Below are 12,108 nucleotides of genomic sequence, written 5' to 3'. Positions count from 1 at the left end.
CCACATAAAACGAAAGACAGAAATCATGTGATCATATCAATGGAGATGTTGACAAAGCACTTGATAAAGTACAGCACCCATTTATGATGAAAATGCTCAGCAAAGTGGAAGGGAGCATACCTCAACATAATAAAGTCTATACAGTAGTCCCTCTCTATATCGCAGTTCACTTATCACTGCCTCACTGTATCGCGGGATTTTTAAAAATATTATATTTAATTATTTATCGTGGATTTTCTGGTATATCACGGGATTTTGCAATACTGTATATGTATGTTATTAAAGTTATGTAGCTTTAAGAGTGTAGAATATGTTTCCCATTTGACTACCACATTTTCTCCTATAATAGATTTTAGTGGCTATGCTTATGGTATAGATTAAAATTGCCATGATCTGAAGGGGGAGGATTTATTTGTGTCTTCCTTCTCTATGAAATGGCTAAACAGAAAAAAAAGAAAGTAGAATATGTTTAAGAACATAAGTAGTGTTTATAAAAGTGTGGAAAAGGTTAACAAGGGAGGGGGAAAGGTTAATAAGGGATGAGGAATGGATTATAAGTGTGTGGAAAGGGTTTTTAAAACCTTAAAATATATATAAATACTAAAATAAATGTAAGGTTCTTATTTCGTGAATTTTCACCTATTGTGGGTGGGTCTAGAACGTAATACCTGCGATAAGTGAGGGAATACTGTATTGCTACATGGGATATCTGAAATTTTCCGCCTGTGTTTTCCTCTAGGACTTTTATGGTGTCACGGCTCACATTTAAGTCTTTGATCCATCTTGAGTTTATTCTGGTGTGTGGTGTAAGTTGGTGGTCTAGTTTCATATTTTTGCATGTCCCTGTCCAGTTCTCCCAACACCATTTGTGGAAGAGGCTCTTTTCACTCCATTTTATGTTCCTTCCCCCTTTGTCAAATATTAGTTGACAGTATAGACCTGGGTTTATTTCTGGGCTCTCTATTCTGTTCCATTGATCTACATGTCTGTTCTTATGCCAGTACCAGACTGTTTTGATTACCATGGTCTTGTAGTGTAGTTTGGTATCAGGTATTGTGATTACTCCTACTGTGTTTTTCTTCCTCAAGATTGCTGTGGCTATTCAGGGTCTTTTTTGGTTCCATGTAAATTTTTGAAGTAATTGCTCTAGGTCTGTGAAATATGTCATTGGTATTTTAATGGGGATTGCATTGAATCTATAAATTGCTTTGGGTAGTATGGACATTTTAATGATGTTGATTCTTCCCATTCATGAACATGGTATATGCTCCCATTTATTTGTATCCTCTTCAACCTTGGCCTAAAGTTTTTCCCTTGGTATTGCTTAATTTAAGATTAGTTCTTTTTGGTATATGTATATCGATTGTCCCCTTCTAAAATTGTGAATGGAAAGCCTGTTCTGTGAACTTATCAGGCAGGGAATGTGGGAACTTGCCTTAATAAGGAAACCTTCTAACTCACTGCTAAGAACGTATGAAGGCCCCTGAAATTAGTGCAGGCTCATAGGGTAGTCTTCCCACAGTGCCCTTCTGGGAGATGGCACTGAGCATCACAGCCTACAACCTGGGTACATGGTCCACCTGTAAAACATGTCCGCAAGGACTCCCTCCAGCCTTGTTGGAGTGGACTATACTGCATATTAACTAATCCCTCAGTCGTAGGTTAAATGGTGCAAATCCATAAATTTGTTTTTTATTTTTAAAAGCCTCCTAACTTGTACCTCATTCACCTAACTGAACACCCCAGCCTATAGGAGACCTCAAATTAGCGTTACCTAGAACTTGGCTTTTGTCTTGACAGTTTTATATCACATGTCTTATCTTTGGATCTGTATTGACCTTGCTGAAAGAGATCAGAAAATGATCTATTTTGCCCTGGCTGGTGTGCGTGGCTCCGTGGATTGAGCACTGGCCTGCAAACCAAAGAATTACTGGTTCGGTTCCTACACAGGGCACATGCCTGGGCTTCAGGCAAGCCCCCACTAGGGGACATGCTAGAGGCAACCTATTGATGTATCTCTCCCACATTGCTGTTTCTCTCCCTCTCTTTCTCCCTCTCCTCCTCTCTCTCTAAAAATAAATCAATAAAATATTTTTTAAAGAAATTGTTCTATTTTGTTGGAATTATTTCCTAAGTAACTGTTAATATCAGTTTTATAAATGAATATAATTAACTCATAGACTGGCAGCTTTCTTTGAACTTTTCTTTTTTTCTTTATTCTAATCTCTGTCTGTAACTTGTAAATATCTGCCTATAATTGATGCAATGACCGTCCTTGGGGTCCCAGTCAGCTTCAGCAACAGATATTGTCATGCTTAGGAGCCAAGTAGCACCGACATAAGGTAAAAAGTAACAAACTGAAGTGTTGGGGAGGGAAAAGCTCGCAGGCAAGTCCCTCTAAAGAATCCCTTTACCACAAAGCTGAGACTTTCGCACACAAGTATTAAAGGAAAATAGTTCCTAGAATAACTTATACATGTGATTAAAACACTCCATGTACTGAAAGTAGGGAGATTTCTTCAAGGGTTAGTCTGAGTATAATGTGTCAGAGGCCCCTCCTAGAGGTACTCAAGCCTGCCTGCTCCCTCTGTGCCACCATAAAAGGGTAGAATTGGAGCCAACATGTCACCGCACCCTCTGTACCTCTGCAGAAGTCCTCCCATCCAGAGGTTCCCAAGTGTGTTTAAAATATAAATTAACCAGCTTCATCATCACATCTCTCCACAGAAATGGTTCATTTAAGTAACACAGAAATGTACCTCAATTGCCTACTCAGGGTCACCTGAGATGTCCTTTGCGTACTCTGGAAATGGATGTTCAAAGTGTAAAGTTCCGTTGCAGCCTCACTGCAGATCCAAACCCATCACACCCAAGGCCACAGGAGGGAGGAATGGATCATCATGAATCTTTAGAGCAAGGCTCCTTCCGGTTGCCCTTTCCTCAGGCTCACCAAGTGCTCACATACCTGGAAACCCACATTTCAGCTCTCCTCTTTCCTATCTTATTGTTCCAAAAACCGAGTGAAGACAGAACATGAATTTTTAAGAGATTTTTTAATGAATCACTTTGATTAAGTAGTTGGCCACATAGTCTTCGTTACCCCAAACTCATCTATTTATTAACTACTTGTCTTATTGCCACTCACCGTGCTGGACACAGGAAAAACCATGGTCATCCTCCTGCCTTCGTGGGAAGGGCAGACAGTGAACGAGAACCAGGTGCCTGTGGTCAGTGCGGTGAAGATGACAGATGTGAAGGCCTGGGTGAGGCAGGTAGGAGTGGGTGGGTCAGGGAAGTTTTTCTCTAAGCAGATGATATTTGAACTATGACCTGGAGCGTGAGACTAAGACTTTTCATTTTATTTTATTCTATTTTATTTTATTGTTGCAACTTACATACTTTTATGTCTAATAAAGTAAATATCAATCTTTAATATCCAACATAAACAAGAAGCTCATTGGGCAGGGGGGGAGTGGAATCCCTTTTTTTTAATTCCAGAGCCAAAGGGTTGTGAGACCAAAATGTGAGAAAACCACTGTAATTTACCCCCAGCCACGCACACCTGGTCGACGCCCTGTTCTGACCTCATAGGCGCCACTGTGATGCAACTGCAAAGCCCACCCTATATATTCTGCCGTGGAGGGGCTGAGATTTTGTCCGTTAGAGCCCAGGGAGCTGATTGTGGTGACCTGTTGGACTAGGACTTGCGAGCTTTGTTCTTGCCTCTTGCCGTTCCTTTGCGAGTTTGTTTTCTTTTGCTTACTGGTTTGGTTTGGTTTGGTTTTGTATCATTTATTTTGCATTTTTTTCCTTTTCCTTTATTATTTTTCTTTCTTTTAATTTTTCTTACTTGTTTTTCTTTAGCCTTTATTATTTATTTATTTTTTCGTTTTTTTTTTTTTTTTTTTTTATCTTTTGTTTTTGTTTTGTTTTTGTCTCATCTTGTAGCCACCATGGCTACAGCAGCCACCGCTGACCTTCAGGAGCGCATCATTGGCGATTACATGCTCCTGCGCACCATTGGCAGTGGGTCCTTTGGCAAGGTGTGGTTGGCCACGCACTTGCCAACAGACACAGAGGTGGCTGTCAAAGTCATTACTCAGTGCTATGTCAGTGATTATTATGAAGAAGTTGATTGTCATAAGCAATTAAATCACCCAAATATCGCACAGCTATTTGAGCTGATTACCACCAAGGAGAAAAGGTACCTCTTCATGGAGCACGTCAGCGGAGGGGACTTACTCACATACTTAGACAACTGCGGCCCCATGACCGAGTCAGCAGCCCGACCCATGTTCCGGCAGCTCGTATCGGCACTTCAGTACTGTCACCAGAAGAAAATCGTCCACCGGGACCTGAAGCCAGAAAACATCCTGATGGACGGTGAGAGGAACGTCAAAATAATAGACTTTGGATTTGCTAGGGACTGTGTGGACTACACACTAAGCAGCTTCTGTGGCACCCCGCGCTATATGGCCCCGGAGATCTTCCGGCGTGTCAGCTATGACGGCCCGAAGGTGGATGTCTGGGCCCTGGGGGTAGTTCTGTATAGGATGATGGTGGGGGTTTTGCCATTTGGGGGGGTCAAGTTTAAGGAGTTGAAGAGTAAGATCCTGAGTGGGGAGTTCCAGGTACCACTGTCTCTATCCGAAGAAGGTCGAAATCTTTTACAAAAATTATTGACCCTCGACCCCAGGGAAAGGCCCTCCCTGGACGACGTGATGCAAGACCCATGGGTCAACATGGGCTGGGGGGAAGAACTGAGGCCGTACAGCGAGCCGCCCTGGGGTGACCTTGACCCCGAGGTGACAGGCAGAATGGAGGAGATGGGGTTCGGAAAGGGGCAGATCCAGAGGTCATTGACCCAAAGGACATATGACAGGGTCATGGGAACCTACCTGATTCTGAAAACCACCGCCAGGATGAGGGTCCGCACCATCCGGGTTAGGCCCTGCCCCTCCCCCGTCTCCAGCGGCGGGGAGAACACAGCGGGGCCTGCTGGTCCCTCAAGCCGCCTGCGGTCAAGGACGGATGTTCCCCCAGCGGAAGCCAGCCTGGCGTCCGGGACCGGCACTTCCCTCCCCGGCCCCCAGGCCAGGACGGCCACCCCCAGCCCGGCCCTCCAGTGTGACCCCCCTGGCTCCCCCACCACCCCCCGCCGCGACAGCGCCGGCAACAGCGCAGGAGCCCCGGAAGGACCCGCCGAGGAGAACCGCGTCCCGACTGCACAGCCCGACGGCGGGAGCCCGGGCTCTCCCTCTGCCCCCAGTCGGGGCTGGCGGGGGGCGGTTCGCAGGATCTTCCGGAGGTTCTTAAAGTGTGTGTGCTGTGGGCCGTCCGCGCGCAAGCAGCGGCGCAGAAGGAAAAGAGTCGCGCCAACATAAGTTCTGAAGTTGTGGGCGGCCCACGGCACCCGGAGGAGGACACACAGCTGCGGTGAGAGCGGCGCCGGAAGCGCACACCGTGACACCGTGACACCGTGACACCATGCGCGCGTGCAGGTGACAGGGCCCGGCCCGGTGGGCGACGCCGAGTGCGAGCTGCCGCAGCGTTCTCCGCACGGGACTCCCACCAGGAGGGGATCCCGCATCTCATGGACTGTGTTCTCCTGGGGCCCTTGTCCCCTCCCCTGCTCCCCTTTGCTCCCATGTTTGTGGTGGTTCTTCATACAGTTCTTGGTTTTTGCAGATTTTGTAATAAACTTGATGATTGGATCCAGAAAAATGTTTTGGATACTTTGTTAATCATCCTCTCTGCACAGAATTGGGGCTGAGCACACGGTGTTTGAGAAGCGTGCAGTGATGTGGTACATACGTGGGCTTTGCCATGGGAACTCCCAATAGGAATGTGGTTTTATGGGGCAAAGGCCCCTGGGTCAGCATGGGCCAGGGGCAGGGTCTGGGCATGCTGGGCAGGTTCCAGACGCCGGGGCCCAGCAGGGGGTGAAGCAGGCAGCGGTCTCTGCTGTCGGGCAGGCAGCTGACAGCCTGGGTGCTCTGTGACATCAGCAGGAGCCACCTGTCCCAACCTGCTGGCTTTGCTTGCTTCCCTCTGGGCTGGTGTCATTGTCCCAGGGGCTTTCCCTTTATACAGTCTGACCTGTGAAGCGCTGGAGGAAGAGTGCTCCAGGCTGAGGACGCAGCCGAGCTCAAGGCCACCAAAGCCCAGTGAGCTGGGGTGAGAGCAGCAGGAGACGTGGCCGCAGACGAAGGGCGGCCCTCGTGGGCCACGGGAAGGGCGTGGGCTTTACTCTGAGAACAGTAATGAAACCCATGAAGGGTATTAAGCCAGGAAGTAATGTGATCCCATTTATGTTTTAAATCTTGTAAATTGTGGTGAATATTCTTCCTCTGCAAACATTTTAATCTATCACTACATATTATAAGATTACATATAATATGATTCACTAGGCAGGGCAGTTTTTGTTCTAAGCACTGAAGAAATATGAGTCAGAAACTATGCGTCTTTCTCACTTTAGTCCTTACCACCCCTGTCCCATCAACACAGAGGAACACAAATTAATTGAATGTTTTAAAGGGAAAACACTACATGCCTCTGCAGAGCTGATTCTTTCATTGTTCTTCCATCACTGATCAGCTGATCTTCTTGCCCTGGGCATTGAGGAAACTGCCCGTGGTCCTGTGATGCATCTGTCCCCATTCCCTGAGATCCCAGCAGTATATGGCACAGACCTGCGTGTGACTCATCACTTTGCATTTGTCATTCAGTGGTTCCCTTGCCCCCTTGCCCTCATCCTCCATTCCCCGAGTTCTTGGGGGCTGGGAACTATGTCACTCCCCTTTGTATTTCCCCTCATTATCAGAGCGCCAGGTCCAGAGTACGTGCTCAGAAAACGGTGGACAGGCGAACCATCAACCCTGTGACCATACAGGGGACTGTCCCCAGTCAGAACACATTGGGGTGTAAAAGGGACTGTGGTGAACGATTGTGCTGCAACAACAGTGTAAAGCTGGGCTGGGCTTGAACCGGGATGTACGCGCCCCAGCGAACATTGTGAAGCCTTATGAACAAAATGGTGAAATTTCTAGTTCTGGGATCTTTCAGAAGGCCCTCCTACTCACTCCATTTGCTGGCGCTGCTTTAGGCCAATGGTCCTCACCACATGGCAGACGTCATAATATACACAATGTTTCTAAGTAGCGAGGGCATCAAGGTGAAGTCACATAGATTCACGTTTTCACACCGTGATCTCCTTTTCAAGTCTACTCTAGTATTTTTCATTCCTACAAAAAGAAGCTCTCAGTTTGGTGCTAGATTATCTTTAACCCCCTCACGCCCTCACTAATCTTTATTTTCAAATGAAAAGTAAACAAGCCTCAGGATCAGGACCTTTGAATAAGAGATGGTACTTGCCAAGGAGCCCTGGTTTCTTTTATTGGATAATGGTATTAGAAATCAAGACCCGGGTGCTAGATATACCCATTGCTACTCTGTGACACTGCTTCTAGTCTCGACTGACAGTGCAGGAACATATGTGTGTGTACATTGACCTGTGTATATATAAATGTAACACGATAAAATTAACAGTATATGTATAAATACCGTAAAAATAGTATAACCATCTTTTTTTATTAACAGTATATGTATGAATACCATAAAACTAGTGTAACCAATTATTTCAATTATGCTAAATATGAATTCATACTAGTGTCTCCAATCTGTTAAGATATGGATTGTTCTATATTTTCCCTTTCTTATCTGTAAACTTCTTCTGCAATCGTGAAAAATCTGTTACGACTGTCTGCCATTCATTTACTTACTTGCCCAATTCCCATGTGCCTATACAGGAAATTCAGAATTGTTAACCTGTATCATGTGGGACACGATATACTGACCACTGAACAGCGCTTATGCACAGTTTCTTCTGCCTTCAGTCTCACAGACTCCGTTCATTTCCATGGTTACTTAGCTCAGCACCTTTTCCTTCCATCCTCTCAGTGAGATTTTTTTCTCCATACATTTGTAATATGATTGGATTGTTTATGTTCTTCTGTTTTTTAAAAAAATTCTTTAGTTTCATTATGTTTTATTCTCGATACATTCTTCAGACCTATATTCCAGTTCATTAATTCTCTCTTTAACTGGGTTTACTGTACTATCATAAACCTTGGGGTTCTTCATTTTGATTATTATATTTTTCAGTTAAGTATTTTTCGGGGGGGTAAAGGGGGGTTTGCTGGGTCATTTATTAATTTATTTTGCTTTCATTTTTTTCCCCCACTAAAATTTTTGTTTGTTTTTCTATTACAGTTGTCCCACTTTTTTTTCCTAATGCTTCCCCACTCCCTGTCTACCCCTTCTCCCACAATCAGTCCCCACCCAATTGTCTATATCCATGGGTCATTTATACATGTTCTTTGACTATTCCCCTCCCTTCTTACCCTCTTCTCTGCCTCCCCCCTGCCCCCTTGTCACTGTTAGTCTACTTCTTGTTTACATGCCTCTGACTCAATTTTGCTCATTTGTTTGTGTTGTTCATTAGTCTCCTGTATTTGGTGATATCATATGGTATTTTTCTTTCATTGCCTGGCTTATTTCACTAAACGTAATTCTATCTAGTTCCATCCATATTGATGCAAATGGTAGAAGTTCTTTCTTTCTTTCTGCTACATAGTACTCCGTTGTGTAAATGTACCACAGTTTTTTGATCCACTCATCTACTGATGGGCACTTAGATTGTTTCCAGCACTTGGCTGTTATAAATAATGCTGCTATGAACATAGGGGTGCATAGGTTCTTTTGTATTGCTGCTTCAGGATTCTTTGGATATGATTCTAGCAATGGAATTGCTGGATCAAAAGGCAGTTCCATTTTTAGTTTTTTGAGGAAATTCCAAACTGTTTTCCATAGTGGCTGCACCAGTCTGCATTACCACCGGCAATGCACTAGGATTCCCTTTTCTCCACATCCTCGCCAGGACATGTTGTTTGTTGATTTGTTGATGATGGCCATTCTGACTGATGTGAGGTGGTATCTCATGTGGTTTTTATTTGAATCTCTCTGATGTTGAGCATTCTTTCATATGCCTATGGACCCTCTGTGTGTCCTCTTTGGAGAAGTGTTTGTTCAGGTCCTTTGCCCATTTTTAAATTGGGTTGTCTGTCTTATTGATATTGAGTCGTATAAGTTCTTTATATATTTTAGAGATCAGTCCCTTGTCTGAGCTATCAGTGGCAAATATATTTTCCCATATGGTTGGTTCCATTTTCATGTTGCTTATGTTTTCTTTTGCTGACCAGAAACTCTTTAGTTTGATGTAGTCCCATTTGTTTATTCTTTCCTTTATTTCCCTTGCCTTAGGAGATATATCAGTGAAAATACAGTAGTCCCTCTCTATATCGCGGTTCACTTACCGCGGCCTCACTGTATTGCGGGATTTTTAAAAATATTATATTTAATTATTTATCACGGATTTTTCACTATATTGCGGGATTTTGCTGTACTGTATACGTATGTCATTAAAGTTAATAGGTTTAAGAGTGTAGAATATGTTTAAGAACATAATTAGTGTTTATAAAAGTGGAAAGCTTAATAAGGAGATGGGAAAGGTTAATAAGGGACTGGAAATGGTTTATAAGGTGTGGGAAGTGTTTATAAAGCCTTAAAATATATATAAATACTAAAATAAATGTAAGGTTACTACTTCGCTGATTTTCACCTATCATGGCGGGGGGGTCTAGAACGTAATACCCATGATAAGTGAGGGAATACTGTATACAAGAAACCTACATCCAGCATCATACTCAATTGGCAGAAACTAAAAGTTTTCCCCCTAAGATCAGAAGCCAGAAAGGGTGTCCACTTTCACCACTTCAATTTAACATAGTATTAGAAGTTCTAGCCACAGTGATCAGATAAGAAAAAGGAATGAAAGGCATCAAAATTGGAAAGGAGGATGTAAAATTGTCATTATTTGCAGATGACATGATAGTGTACATAGAAAACCCTATAGGTGCTACCAAGAAAACTACTCAACCTAATATGTGAGTTTGGCAAAATAGTGGGATACAAAGTCAATATTCATAAATCAAAGACTTTTTTTGTACACCAACAATGAAATATCAGAAATAGAAACTAAAAAAGAAAAATCCCATTTACTATAGCAACAAGGAAAATAAAGTACCTAGGAATAAACTTAACCAAGGAGACAAAAGACCTGTACATGGAAAACTACAGAACATTGAAGAAAGAAATTAAAAATGATACAAATAAATGGAATCATATACTGTGTTCATGGATTGGAAGAATTAACATCATTAAATTGTCCATAATACCCAAAGCAATTTATAGATTCAACACAATCCCTACTAAAATATCAATGGCATATTTTACAGATCTAGAACAAATATTTCAACAATTTATATGGAACCAAAAATGACCCCAAACAGCCTCAGCAATCTTGAGAAAGAAGAACAAAGTAAGATGAATCACAATACCTGATATCAAACTATATTACAAGGCCACTGTAATCAAAACAGTCAGGTACTGGCATAAGAACAGACATATAGATCAATGGAACAGAATAGAGAGCTCAGAAATAAACCCAGGTCTCTATGATCAATTAATATCTGACAGAGGGGACAGGAGCATAAAATGAAGCAAAAATAGCCTCTAGACAGGGACATGCAAAAAAGTGAAACTAGACCACCAACTTACACCATACACCAAAATAAACTCAAGATGGATCAAAGACTTAAATGTAAGCCATGACACCATAACAGTCCTAGAGGAAAACATAGGCAGGAAAATTTCAGATACCCCATACAGCAATATTTTCATCAATATATCTCCTAGGGCAATGGAAATAAAGGGAAGAATAAATAAATGGGACTACATCAAACTAAAAAGTTTCTGCTTGGCTAAAGAAAAATCAACAAAATGAAAAGGGAACCGACCGTATGAGAAAAACTGTTTGCCAATGATACCTTAGACAAGATTTTATCTCCAAAATATTTAAAGAACTTATACAACTGAACTCCAGGAAGACAAACAATCTAATTTAAAAATGGGCTAGGGAGACTTCCAGCCAAGATGGAGGCATAGGTGGACATGCTGTGTCTTCCTCACAACCTAAGAGGGATTTACAACCACTTCAAAACTAAAGAAACTCAGAAGATCCAGAAAATAGAACTACATAGAAGTTCAACAAACAAAGAAATAAAGAAGAAATATTCAGCCAGACAGGTAGGAGGGGCAGAGATGGAATGGAGAGAATGAGGTGTGGGGGTGCAGCAGCAGCTGTGGGGGTGGTCCTTGGTGGTGCCAATAGTGGCAGCAGCAGTTGGCGGGAGCAGCAGTGGCACAGGGACTGTATCCATGGCGAAAAGTGCAGTCATACATTTTAAACTGGTAAGCGATCCCAGCCCCAGTCCAGACTACGCAGCTCATGGTTCCAGCACCAGGGAAAATACAGCCACATTGCTTCTGACTCTGAAAACCAGAGGGGGATTGGGGCAGAGGAAGAAGCTGCCAGTCTTTCAATGGAGGCAGCTTGTTTAGTACATGAAGGGAGAGAAGTGCTTGGAAAAGGGGTGAGTGAGGGACAAGGGGCACTGTTTCCTCTCAGACCCCTCCGCCACATACAGCGCCACAATGTAATGAAACAGATTACCAGCACTGATGAATACCTAAGGCTCTGCCCCTTACAATGTAACAGGTGTGACAGCTCCTACCTAAGATACAGAGGCAAGCACAAAAAGCTGTCAAGATGAGGAGACAGAGAAGTATGGCCCAAAAGGGGGTGCAGATCAAGGTTCTAGTGGGAGAACTGAGCAACAAGAAGATTACCAACTTAACAGACACAGAGTTCCAAACACTGGTGAAAATGATGCTCACAGGCTTGATAGAAAAGATTAGGCATGACAGAGAAGAAATGAAGACTATACTAAGTGAAGTGAAGGAGAATCCACATGAAACTAGTGGTGAAGGAAAGGAAACCAGGGTTCAAATAAACAAATTGGAACATAAGGAAGAAATAAACAGTCAACCAGTACAGAAGGAAGAAATAAGAATTGAAAAAAATGAGGAGAGGCTTAGAAACCTCTGGGATATCTTTAAACATGCCAACATCCAAATCATAGGGTGCCA

At 43.1% G+C, this 12,108-nt stretch overlaps 1 protein-coding gene and 1 non-coding gene across 2 annotated transcripts; both read left to right on the top strand.

The window, feature by feature from the left end:
- The first annotated feature begins 313 nt into the window (after positions 1 to 313).
- Positions 314 to 452, top strand: LOC150000767 (small nucleolar RNA SNORA29). The gene has a single exon (XR_016513832.1). It is a non-coding gene; the product is annotated as a small nucleolar RNA SNORA29 (small nucleolar RNA).
- A 3,501-nt stretch (positions 453 to 3,953) lies between these two features.
- Positions 3,954 to 5,384, top strand: LOC150000766 (serine/threonine-protein kinase MARK2-like). Its single transcript, XM_090290254.1, has one exon. The coding sequence runs from the start codon at positions 3,954 to 3,956 to the stop codon at positions 5,382 to 5,384; it is 1,431 nt and encodes a 476-aa protein (XP_090146380.1).
- Positions 5,385 to 12,108: the final 6,724 nt, after the last annotated feature.

This window comes from Furipterus horrens, unplaced genomic scaffold, assembly GCF_987537825.1.
Source record: "Furipterus horrens unplaced genomic scaffold, mFurHor1.1.pri manual_scaffold_10, whole genome shotgun sequence".
Taxonomy (NCBI): domain Eukaryota; kingdom Metazoa; phylum Chordata; class Mammalia; order Chiroptera; family Furipteridae; genus Furipterus; species Furipterus horrens.
Note: the sequence above shows the minus strand (reverse complement) of the source record. Positions and strands in the feature narration are given on the sequence as shown.